This window comes from Scyliorhinus canicula, chromosome 2 (assembly GCF_902713615.1).
Source record: "Scyliorhinus canicula chromosome 2, sScyCan1.1, whole genome shotgun sequence".
Lineage (NCBI taxonomy): Eukaryota > Metazoa > Chordata > Chondrichthyes > Carcharhiniformes > Scyliorhinidae > Scyliorhinus > Scyliorhinus canicula.
The window spans coordinates 41,361,669-41,380,787 of NC_052147.1; the positions used below are offsets into that span (position 1 = coordinate 41,361,669).

General features: G+C 44.4%; 1 protein-coding gene across 5 annotated transcripts in view; it reads left to right on the top strand.

Moving 5' to 3' along the window:
- The window catches only part of lrr1 (leucine rich repeat protein 1), a 55,383-nt gene that overhangs the window by 34,578 nt on the left and 1,686 nt on the right, over window positions 1-19,119 (top strand). For all 5 annotated transcript variants that reach the window (XM_038776374.1, XM_038776392.1, XM_038776364.1 and 2 more), the window contains one exon: window positions 17,381-18,108. In XM_038776374.1, coding sequence (XP_038632302.1) covers window positions 17,381-18,108 — 728 coding nt within the window. The remainder of the gene's footprint in view (window positions 1-17,380; window positions 18,109-19,119) is intronic.

Below are 19,119 nucleotides of genomic sequence, written 5' to 3' on the forward strand. Positions count from 1 at the left end.
GGGGGGCAGAAATCAATAAACTGCAAATGGAACTAACCCAGATAAACTGGAAAGTAAAGTTGCCAAATAGATTGCACACACATACTTAAGTGTAACCAGGTGGCCCAGTGGCGTAGTGGTTAGCAGTACTGCCTCACGGCGCCGAGGACCCGGGTTCAATCCCGGCCCTGGGTCACTGTCCGTGTGGAGTTTGCACATTCTCCCCGTGTCTGTGGATCTCACCCCCACAACCCAAAGATGTGCAGGGTAGGTGGATTGGCCACGCTAAATTGGCTCTTAATTGGATTTTTAAAAAACGTGTAACAGGACATGATTCGAGTACTGGTCAGAGATTCCACAATAAGTAATCTTTCCGGATTACCTCCTTTGTCCAGTCCTTTTTTCGATCTATAGAATATGACTTTAAAATTAATTATCTATGGCATGAAAATGGTACTCAAAAGTTAAATGGAATTTGTTTTAGGCAAATATATTGTTGGCTACCTCTCGCTATATATGGTGTTTTATCTTTGGAAATTTATTATCTTCCTTGGTCACCGTGTGCCTTGATTTTCTGTATTTACATACTTTGATGTTGGCAAAGCCTAGGCTCTTGGTAATTGGCAGGAAATGCAGCATCCTTGAATATCTCTGGCATTTGCCAAAATAATAAGAAGTCTTACAACACCAGGTTAAAGTCCAACAGGTTTGTTTCAAACACTAGCTTTCGGAGCACTGCTCCTTCCTCAGGTGAATGAAGAGGTATGCTCCAGAAAGATATATATAGACAAAGTCAAAGATGCGAGACAATGCTTTGAATGCGAGCATTTGCAGGTAATTAAGTCTTTACAGATCCAGAAATAGGGGTAACCCCCAGGTTAAAGAGGCGTGAGTTGTCTCAAGCAGTTGTTAGCATTCCGCAAGCCCAGGCCAGATGGTGGGGGATGAATTTAATGCTACATGAATCCAAGGTCCCGGTTGAGGCCAAGCTCATGTGCGGAACTTGGCTCTAAGTTTATGCTCGGCGATTTTGCGTTGTCGTGCGTCCTGAAGGCACCCTTGGAGAATGCTTACCCGGAGATCAGAGGCTGAATGCCCTTGACTGCTGACGTGTTCCCTGACTGGAAGGGAACATTCCTGCCTGGCGATTGTCGCGCGATGTCTGTTCATCCGTTGTCGCAGGATCTGCATGGTCTCACCAATGTACCACGCTTCGGGACATTTCTGCAGAGCTATGCGGTAGACAACGTTGGCCGAGTCGCACGAGTATGTACCGCGTACCTGGTGGGTGGTGTTCTTGCGTATAATGGTGGTACCCATGTCGATGATCTGGCACGTATTGCAGAGATTGCCATGGCAGGGTAGTGTGGTGTCATGGTCGCTGTTCTGAAGGCTGGGGAGTTTGCTGCAAACAATGGTTTGTTTGAGGTTGCGCGGTTGTTTGAAGGCAAGTAGTGGAGGTGTGGTGATGACCTTGGCAAGATGTTCACTTTCATCGATGACGTGTTGTAGGCTACAAAGAAGATGTCGTAGTTACTCTGCTCCGGAGAAGTACTAGACGACGAAGGGTACTCTGTCGGTTGTGTCCCGCGTTTGTCTTCAGAGGAGGTCCGTGCGGTTTTTTGTTGTGGCGCATTGGAACTGTCGATTGATGAGTTGAGCACCATATTCCGTTCGTACGAGGGCCTCATTCAGCGTCTGTAGATGTCCGTTACGCTCCTCCTCATCGGAGCAGATCCTGTGTATACGGAGGGCTTGTCCATAGGGGATGGTTTCTTTAATGTGTTTCGGGTGGAAGCTGGAGAAGTGGAGCATCGTGAGGTTATCTGTGGGCTTGTGGTAAAGCAAAGTGCTGATGACCATCCTTGATGGAGTGTGTCCAAGAATGCAACCGATTTTGGAGAGTAGTCCATGGTGAGTCTGATGGTGAGATGGAACTTATTGATGTCATCTTGTAGTCGTTTCAGTGATTCTTCGCCGTAGGTCCATAGGAAAAAAAATGTCATTGATGTATCTGGTGTATAACGTCGGTTGACGGTCCTGTGTGGTGAGGAAGTCTTGTTCAAACTTGTGCATGAAAATGTTGGCATATTGAAGTGCGAATTTGGTCCCCATGGCTGTTCCGTGCATCTGGATGAAGAACTTGTCGAAAGTGAAGACGTTGTGATCCAGAATGAAGCGGATGAGTTGCAGAATTGCATCTGGAGATTGGCAGTTGTCGGTGTTGTGTACTGAGGCTGTTGCAGCAAGCCATTGTCATGGGGGATGCTGGTGTAGAGTGCCGAGACGTCCACTGTGACGAGGAATGTTCCTAGTCCTTGGGTGCTGAGTTTCTGTAGGAAGTCCGTCGTGTCTCGACAGAAGCGGGACATTCCTTGTACAATGGGTTTCAAGATGCCCTCGACGCAGCCAGAGAGATTCTGGGTCCCTTTGCCTGATACGATAGGATGGCCTGGTGTGTTGGCCTTGTGTATTTTCGGGAGGCAGTAGAGATCCAACGCGGGGAGTACGTGGGATGAGAGCACGTAGGGTGCTCTGAAGGTCTTGATCAGTCTGTTGAGTTGGTGGGTGTGTTCCTTTGTCGGATCTGCGGGTAACTGTCAATAGTGTTCCTGGTTTTTGAGTTGTCGGAAAACTTCTTTGCAGTAGTCTGTCTGTTCAGTATGGTGGTGGCCCCTCCTTTGTCTGCTGGTTTGATGACGGTGTTGCGGTTGGTCTTGAGAGTGTTGCATTGTGCTTTGGTGACGTTTGGGGCTGTCTTGTGAATGTGACTGATGAATCTGGCATTGACACGAGTCCTGACGGCTTGAGCATAGATGTTGAGTCTAGGGCAGCAGCCTCCAGAGGGGTCCAATTCGGCTCTTTCCTCTTCGGTTTCCGCACCCCAGATCTCTCCATCTGCTGTTCCGGTTCATTGGTTGACTCATTGGGTTCGCTGTCAGCCTCTTGTGGTCTGTGGAAGAACTCCTGGAGCCTCATTCGCCTGATGAATTCCTCCGCGTCTGCCGCGAGACTGATGGGGTCCATTTTGGTGGTGGTGCAGAAATTGAGCCCTCTGCTGAGGACTTCGATTTTGTCTGGTTGAAGGGTGTAGTCCGACAAGTTGACAATAGATTTCCCTGTATTGTTTTCTACTGTGGTACGGGGAGACTTGGTTGCTGCTGGTGGTGATGCCGAGTTTCTCAAGCTTCCTGTTCTTGGTGTGCATATAGGTGACGTAGTATTGTGTCTCATCTGTTTGGCGGTGTTCCGCAGCTGGTCTGCTGCGTCCCAAGCGCAAGTCGAGAATATGGCCTCTATCTTGTTTTCCAGGTTGCGGCGTCTCCTATAGAGCTGGTGTATGAGGTGGTTGAGGAGTGTGAGAGAGGTGCGACGGCAGAGTCTCTCAGCGTAATCTGTGTTGTAGGTTGACTTGAGTGGGTTCGTGATCTGAAGCCCTTTCGGGATCTTGTCTCCTTTCATGCATCTTTGTAGAAACTTAATGTCAGTGTCTTCTTGGAGATCCTCTCCACTTTGAGCCGGCAGTTTGCGGGAGATCTTGACTGCTGCGTTGGAGATCTCTACTGCCTCCCGAAAATACATGAGGCCAACACACCAGGCCGTCTTATCGTATCAGGCAATGGGACCCTGTGTGAGAACCTCTCTGGCTACATCGAGGGCATTTTGAAACCCATCGTACAAGGAACGCCCAGCTAATGCCGCGACACGCCGGACTTCCTACAGAAACTCAGCACTCGTGGGCCAGTTGAACCAGGAACATTCCTCGTCACAATGGACGTCGCGGCACTCTACACCAGCACCCCCATGACGACGGCATTGCTGCAACAGCCTCAGTACTCAACATCGACAACTGCCAATTTCCAGACGCAATTCTGCAACTCATGCGCTTCATTCTGGATCACAACGTCTTCACTTTCGACAACAAGTTCTTCATCCAGATACACGGAACAGCCATGGGGACCGCATTCGCACTTTAATATGCCAACATCTTCATGCACAAGTTTGAACAAGACCTTCTCACCACACAGGACCTTAAACCGAATTTATACACCATATACATCGATGATATTTTTTTCCTTTGGACCCATGGCGAAGAATCACTGAAACGACTACACAAAGCCATCAATAAGTTCCATTCCACCATCAGACTCACCATGGACTACTCTCCAAAATCGATTGCATTCTTGGACACACTCATCTCCTTCAAGGACAGTCAGCTCAGCACTTTGCTTTACCGCAAGCCCATGGATAACCTCACGATGGACCACTTCTCCAGCTTCCACCCTAAACACATTAAAGAAGCCATCCCCTATGGACAAGCCACAGGATCTGCTCGGACAAGGAGGAGCGTAACGGACGTCTACAGACGCTGAAAGATGCCCTCGTACGAACGGAATATAGCGCTCGACTCATCGATCAACAGTTCCAACGCGCCACAGCAAAACACCGCACCGACCGCCTCTGAAGATGAACACGGGACACACCTGACAGAGTGCCCTTCGTCGCCAGTACTTCCCTGGAACGGAGAATCTACGACATCTTCTTTGTAGCCTTCAACACGTCATCGATGAAGATGAACATCTTGCCAAGGTTATCCCCACACACCCACTACTTGCCTTCAAACAACCGCGCAACCTCAAACAAACCATTGTTTGCAGCAAACTCCCCAGCCTTCAGAAAGCTACCACGACACCACACAACCCTGCCATGGCAATCTCTGCAAGACGTGCCAGATCTTAGACATGGGTACCACCATTACACGTGAGAACACCACCCACCAGATATGCGATACATACTCGTGCGACTCTGCCAAAGTTGTCTACCTCATACGCTGCAGGAAAGGATGTCCCGAAGCGTGGTACATTGGCAAGACCATGCAGACCCTGCGACAACGGATAAACGGATATTGCGCGTCAATCGCCAGGAAGGAATGTTCCCTTCCAGTCAGGGAACTCTTTAGCAGTCAAGGGCATTCAGCCTCTGATCTCCAGGTAAGCATTCTCCAAGGCGGCCTTCAGGACGTGCGACAACGAAAAACGCCGAACAGAAACTTGTAGCCAAGTTCCGCACACATGAGTACGGCCTCAACCAGGAGACCTTGGATTCGTGTCGCATTACATTCATCCCCCACAATCTGGCCTAGGCTTGCGAAATGCGACCAACTGTCCTGGCTTGAGACAATTCACACATCTTTAACCTGGGGTTACCCCTATCTCTGGATCTGTAAAGACTTAATTACCTGCAAATGCTCGCATTCAAAGCATTATCTTGCACCTTTGAATTTGTCTATATATATGTTTCTGGAACATACCTCTTCATTCACCTGAGGAAGGAGCAGTGCTCCGAAAGCTAGAATTTGAAACAAACCTATTGGACTTTAACCTGGTGTTGTAAGACTTCTTACTGTGCTCACCCCAGTCCAACGCCGGCATCTCCACATCATTTGCCAAAATGATGTGGAGATCCATTGACCGTTTTAATTTAAGCTAAATTATATTGAGTCTTCCTTAGGTATCTGTAGCTTAGTTTTTTTCTTCTGTGGTGATTAGTTAGCTTCCCATGAAATAGACGATCAAATTGATTATTTATGGGTCGATCTTTTAGTTGAGGAACTGGCTGGGTTTTTTAAAAATTCCCAAACCTCCTGCTTGGGGGTTTTGTTATTGCATTTGCATCCAAGGCTTTGTATAAAATCATTTTACGATAATTTATCGCTACTGGATTGTCCTGGTCAAGTACTTTAAGTAAACAATCTTGGAATCAAGGCTATGGCATGAAATATAAATAGTGCACATTTTTATTAGCGTACATTACCCTTTGCCCAATGTATCTTTGTATATCTTCAATATAGGAAAATAATTTGAAAGCAGAATGAACCAGATATTTGTCCCAAAATTTGTTTTTACAGAAAAATCTGTCTATTTGTATCACCGTCTATAATCAATTGAACATGTACTTGCATGGTTGAAGTTTAATAATGTTTGGCATATTCTTATTTAACCTATGAAAATTTGTTCAGCAGGATAACTCCATACAGTTTGTACAATCATTTCTGTAGTTTAAAGGCTTGTCTTGCATCCCAATTAGACAACATTTTGAGCTCCATGCTCAAGAAATCAAAAATTGTAATGTGACCATAGTGGGCTGCATAGCATCAACAGATCTGAAAATAATCCATTTCATGCCTGTGCTACATAGATTTATGAAGCTAACAAATTAGCCTGAAATAAGAATACCTGTGTTGCAACTTTATACAAATTTCAGACTTATTGATCACTTCATGCTGAGAAAGTTGCATTTGTTTAGAACTTGATCCAATTTCATAGGACTTCAATATATTTTGAACAGTAGTGACTGTTTATGTCAGCAAATAATGCAGCTAATTTACAAATATAGGAAATCATAACCAACAGTAAGATGAATGACAAGTTAGTCGTATTTTGTGGTCCTGATTTTTTAAAAAAATTATTCATTCTTGACGGGCAGCACGGTGGCGCAATGGTTAGCATTGCTGCCTCACGGCGCCGAGGTCCCAGGTTTCATCCCGGCTCTGGGTCACTGTCCGTGTGGAGTTTGCACATTCTCCCCATGTTTGCATGGGTTTCGCCCCCATAACCCAAAGATGTGCAGGCTAGGTGGATTGGCCATGCTAAATTGCCCCTTAATTGGTAAAAATGAATTGGGTACTCTGAATTTATATAAAAAAACAAAAAAAAATTATTCATTCTTGGGATAGCCAGCATTTATTGTCCATTCCTAATTGACCTTGAGAAGATGGCTGTGAGCCTACCTCTTGGACCAGTGCAGTCAATGTGGTGGAGGTACTCCCATCGGGTTTTTAGGTCAAGGGGTTGAGGATATTTGTCCCATTAACCATGAAGGATCAACAATATATTTAATTGCCAGTGTTCTCATGCACTAGGTGGTAGAGGTTTGTTGCAGGTTTGGGAAGTGAAGTCTTGGTAAGTATACATTGCACCCACCAATGGTGAGGAAGCAGGAATGCTGGTTAAGTATGCTGCTTTGTCCTTATGGTGTCAAGTTTTTTGAATGTTGTTAGAGCACAGACGATTTCATCACACTCCTGATTGTGTCTTGTAGGTGATGCAATAGCTTCTGGGAACAAGGAAGTGAGCCACAGTTGCAAAACACCCTGCCTCTTTTCTTGCCACGATATTTATGTGGCTGGTTCAGTTAAATTTCTGGTCGATTTTGATTTTTGACACAGGGAAGCCCACAGTCGGAGTAGTCAGATTTTTTCATGTTCATCTGAACTTCCATAACGGTTAGATAGGGTTTTGATTTAATGGTTCCTCAAAGGGTGACACTCCAACAAAGTCGCATTCCCTCTGTTTACCACTGAACTGTCAGCACACATTACCTGCTTTAGTTCCTGGAGTACAATTTGAACCCAGATCTGTTTAATTCACAGGGAAGAGAACAAAACAATTGCATTTATATTGTGCCTTTCATGAACACTGATCATCACAAAACACTAGCAAGCAAATAATATACTTTTGAAGTGTAGTCACTGCTGTTGTGTAGGAAACACCGTAGCAATTTATAGAGTAGTTCCGACAAACAACACTGTGATAACAAACAGATGATCTGGTTTTGTGATTTTTGATGATAAATATTGATCGATTTTCAAAAAAGTGCCAAAAGGTCCTTTGCACCACCTGCAAGTGCAAGCTGGGAGGCTCTGTTTAACTTGTCATCCGAAAGATAGCATCATCAGCTACTCCTGAAGTACTACACCGGAGCATCAATCAGGCTGAGTATTATGATCATAGCCTAAAGTGGACTCTAGGGTGGGATTCTCCTGCAATTGGTGGGATGGCCTGACGCCAGCGGCAAGAACAGCGCGAACCACTCTGGCTTCGGGCCAACCGGAAGTTGCGGAATTGTCCTCCCGGGGTCTAGGCTGGTGCCGGAGGGTTTGGCGCCGTGCCAACTGGCGGCGAAGGGCAGGCACGAGTTGGTGAATGCTCAGAACTGCCGTCATGGTTCCGCGCATGCGCAGACCGGCCGGCGTGTTCCTGCGCATGCGCAGGGGGGTTCTTCTCCGCGCTGGCCATGGCGGAGCCCTACAGAGGCCGGCACGGAAGGAAGGAGTGCCCCCACGGCACACTCCCGCCCGCAGATCGGTGAGCCCCGATCGCGGGCCAGGCCACCATGCCCCCCCCCCCCCCCCCCCCCCCCGAGGACTCCACTAGACGGCCTACCAGCCAGGTCCCACAGTGTGGGACCATGTCCATTTCACGCCAGCGGGACTGGCCAGGAACTGATGGCCGCCCGGCCCATCGGGGCCTGGAGAATTGCTGGGGTGGCCGCTGCTAACAGCCCCCGACCGGCATGGCGTAAACCCCGCCCCCGCCTGAAAACCGGTGTCAGGGTGGCAAGGTGGGATTCATGCCACCCCCAGGGATTCTGCGACCTGGCGGGGGCTCGGAGATTCCCACGGCATGAGCCTGAGCCACAGCTAACAAAGTGCACTGCAAGCCGCCTTCCGAGTTCACCCGGAGTGTAAACTATAATGTACATGGATAAAAACTTATCTTTGTTAACATCTCTAATTAAAATAGACTGTAGAATGCTGCATAAATTTGTTGAACATTTGACAGCTAATAATCACCAACAATAATTTCCAATTTTTGTCACCGTATTTAAAAAAACTGAAATATAGGAATTATTTCCTCATTAGAAGATAGCTGATGGTTTTAAACTTTGTATAATTTGCCACTTTCTGACTTATGGTGCAAGGACCTGATACATTAAGTGATGAGGTGATCCATTAAGGTTCATAGCATAGCCCATGACTGGGATGAAAAGTGTTGTTTTCATTTCTCTTTCATGCTTCGCATTATGTAATCTGCGCTTTCATTAATATATAATAGTTCAAAACTGGATGTTTCAGCAAAAAATTCAGCAATACTAGTTAGCTTCAGTTGAAAATATTTTAAACATGAACCCTTCCCTTCAGGAAAGGCCAGTGTAGTCGGGGATAAGATGTACATAAATCATTAATGGGATGCCAGGTTTGAACCTTAAGTGGGAGTAAATCAGTTGATGAGCCTCGATTATAGAGTATCCATTTATTGGAGAGTGCTGAAGCAGCAGAAATGGCAATCTTCCGGTGAGATGTTCAACTTTTTTTTTCGATCCAGTTCAATGGATGGCTTTAACTCATAAAATTATGCCACCAAGAAGGAGGTCATTTGGCCCATTGTGCCGTTGCCAGCTCTTTGAAAGCTGCCCATTAGTGCAACTCTCCACTCTTCTCTCATAGACCTGCAATTTTTTTCTTTAAATATTTATCCAATTCCTTTTTTAAAATAATTGAATCTGTTTCTACTACCATTTCAGGCAGTGCATTCCAGGTCATCACAACTTGCAACACAGCATATATTCATTCCCATGTCAAAGTTGACACTGGGATATTTGACCGAACAGACATTTTCACATACCTAGTGTAAAAGTCAACCCTAGCTTTTCAGGAATCGAACTGCATTGTGATTATTAATCACTTAATTACTATGGTGCCCAGGTGCCAGGATGGCACTGCCAAGGGTCAGAGCCCATGGGGGGATGCCATGCACATGAAAGGAAGGGTGGGGTGTGCAAGGCAGCTAAGTAGGGGCCTTGAAGTTGTGGGTGGGGGGGGGAGAGAATGGGGTTACCGTTGACTAGAAACTGAACAGGACCAGCCATATAAATACCGGGGCTACAAGAACAAGTCAGAGACTGGGAATTCTGTGGTGTGTAACTCGCCTCCTGACTCCTCCAAGCCTGTCCACCATCAACAAGGCTTCCGAGTCAGGAGTATGATTAAATACTCCACTTGCCTAGATGAGAGCAACGTAAACAGCACTCTATGCTCAAAACCATGCAGGACAAAGCAGCTCATTTGATTAGTATGCCATCCACCACATTAAGCATTGACTGTCTCTACCACTGATGCACAATGGCAGCAGTGTGTACCATCTACAAGATGCATTGCAGCAACTCACAAAGGCTCCTTCGCCAGCACTTTCCAAACCTGCAGCCTTTACTGCATAGAAGGGTAAGGACAAGCGATGCATGGGAACACTGCCACCTGCAAGTTCTCCAAGCCACACAATGCTGATTTGGAACCATATCGCCATGCCTCCACTGTTGCTGGATTAAAATCTTTGAACTCCCTTACAGCACTATGGGTGTAACTAAAGCACATGGACTGCAGCGGTTCAAGCAGGTGGCTCACCACCACCTTCTCGAGGGCAATTGGAGATAGGCAATAAATGTTGGCCCAGCTAGTGACTCCCATATCCGTGAACAGGTTTTTTAAAATAAAAAAATCTATATATGAATATGGATATGTGCAGTGTATACCAATAGAAATCAGATATGAATGGGAATTAAATATTTTGTATTGTTGGTACAGAAAACTTTCAGTTTAAATCTGGTTAATAACTTAACCTTTGAAAAAGACCGGTGGAGATGTTCAATAGCTTCTACTAAATCCTGGATGAGGAGACAAAAAACAAACAATATTTTTATTCATGGTTTCTACCCGACTGTTAAATGAATGGTCTAGATTGGGAATAGGCTGGGATGCACCCTACAGCCAAAATTGCCTTTTTAAACTCCTGCCATATGGACAATGGCCACATGAAGGTTATCTGCAAATCATTTAACTATGCCACAGGATTGGGCAGCATGGTGGCACAGTAGTTAGCATTGCTGCCTACAGCGCTGAGGACCCGGGTTCGAATCCCAGCCCTGGGTCACTGTCCGTGTGGAGTTTGCACATTCTCCCCGTGTCTGCGTGGGTTTCGCCCCCACAACCCAAAAGATGTGCAGGTTAGGTGAATTGGCCATGCTAAATTGCCCCTTAATTGGAAAAAATTATTGGGTACTCTAAATTTTAAAAAAAAACTATGCCACAGGATGAATTATTATTTTCACGAGAAGAATGGAGAAAATGAGTTATTGTGGTAACTTGACCACAAAAAGGTAGTCAAAACAATGTAGTGAAAATGAATCATCTTTACGAAGTTTAAAATACAATTGGACGGGCAGCACAGTGGCGCAGTGGTTAGCATTGCTGCTTCACGGCGCCGAGGTCCGATCCCGGCTCTGGGTCACTGTCCGTGTGGAGTTTGCACATTCTCCCCATGTTAGCATGGGTCTCACCCCCACAACCCAAAGATGTGCAAAGTAGGTGGATTGGCCATGCTAAATTGTCCCTTAAGTGGAAAAAATTAATTGAAATTGAGTACCCTAAATTTATACCCCCAAAAATATAATTGGACACAAACAGGAGCAACTAGCTAAACATTGAAATAACAGTAACAGAATTGTATAATGGGTAAATACAAATATACACCGGAAACAACAATAAAAACTAATGATGTCACAGCAAACTGATGGCATCAGCAATAGATTTAAATAAGATGCATAATAACTCTTTCTAACACTACTTTCCCCGCCCCTTACATTTAATCCCCTTCAAAGACAAATGCAATTAAACTAATGCCTTAATTATACGTCAGTCTTTCAGGAGCTTTGTGACTATGGTGTGATCTTCGCAGTGCCACTGGTGATTCCGTCAACTCTGGTGATGCTTGGCTTAGTTCAGCTGAACTTGTGGGCGCAGGAGTAGGTTGAGTATCTGTGCATGAATGTCCCTCTCCTGAAGTAGCGTCTGCTGGAAGTCCTGGTACAACAGGAACCACTTGTTGAATTTCCACAGCTGCATTTCCTTCTATTGTATTACCTGGAACTTGTGCTGTCTCCGAGTCATGGCTTAAGTGAAAATGATCTTGATGCTTGCAAACAGCTCTTCCATTGTTCTATTTCACTGCCAAAGATACTGGGCCACTTTGATTAAGAGTAACTTCAGGGAGCCAATGCTGTGTTACTGCTAAAATTCCTAATATAAATATAATCATTTAGGTTAAAATGTCTCTTCTTGGCATGATAATCATGCCTCTCCTGCGTTTCCTGTCAGCTTCGCACTTTTTTGCTTTGAAATCAGGACGTAGCAGATCCAGGTGAGATTTTGGTCTTTGATTTGACCCATCAAAATTCAGCCCGGGGGGGGGGGGGGGGGGGGGGGGGGGGGTGCATAGTGGTTAGCATTGCTGCCTCACGGCGCCGAGGTCCCAGGTTTGATCCCGGCCCTGGGTCACTGTCCGTGTGGTGTTTGCACATTCTCCCCGTGTTTGCGTGGGTTTCGCCCCAACAACCAAACGATGTGCAGGGTAGGTGGATTGACTGCGCAAAATTGCCCGTTAATTGGAAAAAAATGAATTGGGTACTCTAAATTTATAAAATAAATAAATACTTCAGCTGGTGAGAGTCCTGTAGTTGTTTATGGTGTGATACGATATTGAAATAAGAACTTCGAGAGCTTGGTCCCTAAAGCGTCACCTGCCATCCTCCTTAATCCTTCCTTCAATATCTGAAACAGCCCACTTTGCCAAGCCATTTTAAGCTGGATGAAAAGGCGCAGTACCGTTCGTTTGCATACTCTCTTGGAACAATTTGTTTGTAAATATTATCAGAAACTAGAGAATCTGGTAACCCATAAGTTGCAAAGACTAGGCAATCCTTCTCTATGGTACTGGAATCTGTAATGTTACTCATTATGTATGCTTCTAACTACCTTAGAATGTGCATCCACGGTGACTAAAAATGTGACTCATAAAAGGACTTGCAAAATCCAAATGAATTCTCGGCCAAGGATGTAATGGTGCTCGTGACTTCTGGTTAGATTGACATGCAGAACAGGATTTCACTTTGTTCTCCAGATCCTGGTCCATATTCGGCCACCAAACATACAACATGGCTAGACTTTTCATTCAAGAGGCACCTGGGTGAACATCATGAATTTTATCCATTATTTACGAATGACCTGGGGTAGAACAACCACTCTCAACCCCCACAGTGTGCAACCATCCTGCACACTTAACTCATCTTTAATTACATATAATTTACAGTGCAGAAGGAGGCCATTCGGCCCATCGAGTCTGCACTGGCTCTTGGAAAGAGCACCCTACCCAAGGTCAACACCTCCACCCTATCCCCATAAGCCAGTAACCCCATCCAACACTAAGGGCAATTTTGGATACTCAGGGCAATTTAACATGGCCAATCCACCTAACCTGCACATCTTTGCACTGTGGGAGGAAACCGGAGCACCCGGAGGAAACCCACGCGCACACGGGGAGGATGTGCAGACTCCGCACAGACAGTGACCCAAGCAGGAATCGAACCTGGGACCCTGGAGCTGTGAAGCAATTGCGCTATCCACAGTGCTACCGTGCTGAACCTCACATAAGATTTTGGCCCACCATCTTCTATGATAGACGACCATCCTTGCATCAGAAATCTTTTAGCTTGTGACAGAATAGGATCCCTGTCCATCCACTGCTTAATTTGTTTAGTACTCACTGGAGATTGGGTAATTCTCTCCAGTACGAAAATTGTCTCAGGATGACACAATACCTGGGTTGGCAAACTTGGTAAAGTGAGGCAGCTAATGCAGCCGCGTCAGCATTATCCTTCCCTGCCTTTATTGATCAGCGACACTGTAAACACCCAGCACTCTGTTTGCTGAGGCCAGGGAGGAATACATTTTGACTCGTGAAAGGGCTCATTAACAGCTAGTGGTTGGTGCATATGATGAATTAATGACCATAGAGGTACCGATGGAATCTTTTTACTGCAAAAACAATAGCTAGACATTTTTGTCCAACTGTGGATACCCCTTTTCAGCCTTTGTCAGCGTTCTAGATGCAAAACCAATAGGTTTTTTGGACCCATCCTCCAATAAATGACCCATCCTCCACGCCATAGAGCAAGGCATCACATAACAGAATAGATTACCTGATTGGATCAAAGGTGACAAGCAGATTTTTCGATTGCAACAGTACTTTCACATCTTTGAACACCTTCTGTGCAGGAGTAGGTGCAGTGGAACCAACGTTGTAGACAGGTCTGTCGAAAACTTTCATCATAGTTTATCAAACCTACAAATGTCCTGAGCTTAGTTACATTCCTGGGCTCCAGAGCTTCCTTAATCGCTCAAACTTTCCGTTCCACGGGAGATCAGCCATGTGCAGTTTTTTTTTGTGGCTAGCTACTCCACGCTTGGTGCCTGAAAAATGCACTTGATCCACTTCAGCACCGTAGCACAGTGGTTAGCACTGTTGCTTCACAGCTCCAGGGACCCAGGTTCGATTCTCGGTTTGGGTCACTGTACGTGTGGAGTCTGCACATTCTCCCCATGTCCGTGTGGGTTTCCTCCAGGGGTGCTCCGGTTTCCTCCCCCAAGTCCCAAGGCGTGCTTGTTACGTGAATTGGACATTCTGAACTCTCCTGTGTACCCGAACAGGCGCCAGAATGTGTCAACTAGGGGCTTTTCATAGTAACTTCTTTGCAGTGTTCATGTATGCCTGCTTGTGACAATAAAGATTATTATTCAGAGGCAGTCCTGCCTCTGAAAACCTTTTTAAAACTCGAGCCAGGTAGCGGAGATGCTCCTCCTCAGTCTTAACCGGAATTAAAATGTCATCCAAGTAGACTACAATATGAGGAATGCCTTGTAACAGGTTGTCCATTGTCCTTTGGAATATCACTGGACTGGAGGGTATGCCAAAAAGCAAACAATTATAATTTAACAACTCTTTATGCATGTTGATGGTCACGTACTATTGGAGCTGCCTAGCGTGAAAACTGAATGGGCTCAATGATTTCTAGCTTTGCAGGCGCTTCACCTCCTCCTCCACTTTGCCTTTCATGAAGTAGGACACTGCCATCAGATTTTTTAAAAAGCAAGGAGTAGACTGAGGATCTACAAACAATTTAACTGTAATACCCTGCAATGTACCCAGTTCATCTTTTACATCCTCTGCCACTTTAGTGTGCTTTATCTCACCCAAGTTCAAGTGAATTTTCCTGAGCCAGTCACACTTGAATAGACTATGCCAATGCCCTTTTACCACCAGGAGCCATGCATTCTTGTTTCTTGGCTGTTCTTTGCAATGTCCACTACTAATGCTCCAAGCAATGGTATAGTCTTGCCAGTATACGTCGAAGGTTCATTCGTTTGAGTAAGGGCTGGTGTCTGCTTGGAATCCCAAATCTTCTTGAAGGTCTCCTCACTGAATACCAATGCAGAGGCTCCTGTGTCCACCTCCATCTTGATTTTCTGTCCATCGGCCTCTGCTGTAGCATAAATAAGCACTGCATGCCTCTCACTCATATTAAATATGTCATAATCATGCTCCTCTTCCTGTTCAGAGCTGTCCAAGCAATGCACCGTTGACTGAGACTTTCCTGCATTTGAATTTTCCTGCTCAGCCTTCAACTTTCTCTGAGCACCTCAGCACTTTCCCCTTCTTATTGCTCGGATGACAGTGTCCATAAACTTACAGTGATTGGCATAGTGTGACCCTCCATACCTAAAACAATCCAATATCTTCACCTTTTTACTTGCAGCTTCTTTCTTTTCTTGATGCAGTGCACCTGCCTAGCTGTTGCCATTGGCCTTCTGAAAATCTTTTGCATTATTGGCAACCATTTCCATGCCCTGAGAAATTTCTAGATCTTTCTTAAAAGTAATTATGGCTTCCCCCAGCAAACGGCAGTGAATGTCGTATTCGTTAGTGCCATAAACTAATCTGTCCCAAAGATTGTCTTCCAAAACTGCCCTAATCTCAAATGTTCAGAGAGCTGACGCAATTCAGTAACAAAGTTAACTACTGACTGTCCCGCCTTCCAAAAATGACTATGGAATTTGAAACATTGTATAATTACTGGGGGTTTAGGATTGTGGTGATTCTGAATGAGTGTATCTAAATCCGCAAATTAAATGTCCCTCGGTTTCCATGGTGCGGCTAAATTTCCCACTAGCTTGTAAGTATTTGTCCCACTTTGGAGAATTGAGTGCTTTCTAATCTTGTCTGCAATCCCATTTGCCAAGTGTTCCAACCTTTCCACATATTCTATCCAGTTCTCATTCTCTTCCACAAACTCACTGATTGACCCAAGTACAGCCATGGTGCTGCTAACCCGTCTTTCGTCAGTAAACTAAGCAACTTTTCGTGTTGAACGTGTTTTAATTCTAATTTATTTTAACCTGTTTGCCTAAATGATTTGGTAACGTGACCACAAAAAGGTAGTCAAAATGATTTGATTAAAGTTAATGTTTAATATATAAAAATAACAAAGTTTAAAATACAGTATGGACTCAAAATGCAAAGAATTAGCTAAACATCAAAATAATAGAATTGGAACTATCTGGTTAAATACAAGTCAACAAATGACTTCACAACACTTACTGCTGACATCAATGGATTTAAACAAGAGAATCCATAATAATAAGACTACAGTTATAAAGTTCAAATATTAGTTTCTATTGTAGCGATTCAACTCCGAAAATAAATGCCAAGTGTTTCTGCAATATTAATTTCCATTATTGTAGTAGATTTCATAGAATTTACAGTGCAGAAGGAGGCCATTCGACCCATCGAGTCTTCACCTGCCCTTGGAAAGAGCATCCTACTTGAACACTCCACCCTATCCCCGTGACCCAGTAACCCCACTAACCTTTTTGGACACTGGAGGGCAATTTAGAATGGCCAATCCACCTAACCTGCACATCTTTGGAGTGTAGGAGGAAACCGGAGCACCCGGAGGAAACACACGCAGAAACAGGGAGAACGTGAATACTCCGCACAGGCAGTGATCCAAGCAGGGAATAGAACCTGGGACCCTGGATCTGTGAAGCAACCGTGCTAACCACTGTGCTACTGTGCGCTATTTGTCTTGAGAAAATCTCTGAAATTTCAAAACACTGGTCACAAATAAACTGCTTATTTATAATCTTATTACTGTTCAAATACTACTATGCCATTGGCTAAACTCAGTTTTTGTTCAATACATGTTCAGCTGAATAAATATCTACCACATTGCTGTAGTGCTTAAAGTAGTCTTAAAGCGGGATAAATACTAAACAGATAACCAGTAAATCTGCTCTTAAAAATAGTATGATATAAAGGTCAGTTATAGTTTAATTATTCTCATGCAAGCTTACAGTAAAACTTGCTCTCACTTTAATAGTTGTAATTAGCTTTTTGTCACGTGCTGTGTGGTGTTATATACTTCTAACTGTAGCTAACACTTACAGGAGCTTACTAAAGGTACATTCTAGCAAGGGATGTTTTAAAGTTTGTCTTCTGTTTTGCTTTCTAATAATAAGAGACCAAATTATACTCTTGAGCCTATTGTATCTTCTAGAGGAATCTGGTATAGAACAGCTCATTGTGTTAAAATTGACATGCTGAACAAAAAGAAAATCAAAGATAATACTTTTAATATATGTTAACAGCTGAAATGTGTTTTCCGTTAACAGGCAGATGTCAATAATTTGAAGAACTTCCTTTCCACTTTAAGGCTGGCTCACCGAGGTAGTGAAATAGACACTATATCATTGTCCAATCTGGCTCCAGTTAAGACCACTGAAGTTGAAAAACCAAAAGCCAAAATGGTAATAACGTCTAGAAAGGATTATCCTCTCACCACAAACTTCCCTTACTCTCTAGAATTTCTACAGGTATCCTACTGCAAACTAGCACGTATGGATATGCGTATGCTTTGCCTTCGAAAACTGCGGAAGCTAGATCTTAGTAATAATCATATTCGCAAACTTCCAGCTACCATCGGAGATCTTACTTGCCTGTCTGAACTTATTTTGCACAATAACCACTTGGAGACATTCAGTGTTGCGTTATGTAGCTCCACATTGCAGAAATCTCTGCAATTTTTGGATTTGAGCCACAACAGATTGCGTGCTCTGCCTGTTCAGTTCTGTAAACTACAAGAACTCATTCATCTAAAGCTTGATGACAACGAGTTACTCCGGCTTCCTTACAGGATTGGGCAGCTAACTAAACTCCGCTTCCTCTCAGCGGCGCGCAACAAATTGCCTTATCTTCCATGTGATTTCCAGAAGTTGTGCCTTGAGAATGTGGATCTATTTGGGAATCTTTTTGAACAACCTCATCCTCTGGCCCCAACAATTCAGCTGCAGATTCCGATGACCCTATTAGAGATGGCAGCAAGAGCAACAGTAAATTACAGGTAAGGAGTTTTAACAAAACTAGTAAATACAGTGTTTAATAATGGCGTAACCCACTCACTGAGCAGCACTTCACTTTGACCACATTAGAAATCTGTTTTCCTTTAAATTTGGCCACGTACTAGATGGATACACAAAGATTATTGCAATACTGGAAGAACATCAAACAACAGATATAAATTAATGTGACTTCAGTTCTCGCTATTGAGTGGAGTGATTCACAGAATTCTATTACTTCTCTGCCAGCTACAATGTTGATTCTAAACACAAATTTACTTTGAGAAAAGTTAATTTTTTAAATATATTTTTTATCAGATTTTTTTTACAAATAAAAATCCCAACGTTACAAAAATACAAAATAATAACGGCCACAATAGTTCTAAGGGGACATTCCTCAACAAAGGTGAGGACCCACAGGGTTAATCCATGGTCATACAGTCATTACCATCAGGAGACAACTTCCTCAACAAGGAGAAGAAAAAAGCTAACAAGGGAATGGGGGTCAAATGCCCCTGCCGCATATTGAAGCCACCCATGAAGATCGGCACCCTCCACCCACCTCCTGGCAATGACGCCATTCTGTTCTGCCATGATTAACAGAAAAGCTGCTATTCCTGTGCTTGCATCACAAGGAAAAAAGAATAAGCACCAGAAAATTCGTGCCTGTAGGAGCTACTCTATAATCTCCCCTACTATTCTGTTCCCACAATACTCTCCATCTAGAAGATTCAGATTTTAGGTCCAATATCAGCAGTTTTCTAACACTTATACAACTGACCAGACAGCAATTGTTAGTAGGTTATTTGACCTCTGACTGTGGGAGGGACCCGAGCTGGTCGAGTCTCACTCTGCTTTCAGCAGAGGTCACTCAGCAGCAATTAGGGTTTGAGAAGTCTGGGTAATTTTCATGACCTCTGCCAACCCATATGAACCATCAGCCAAAGCCTGAGGGATCCAAAGCAGGTTGTCTGCAATTCCACCCCAGATGAGATCAGTTAAGACAAAAATTAAAC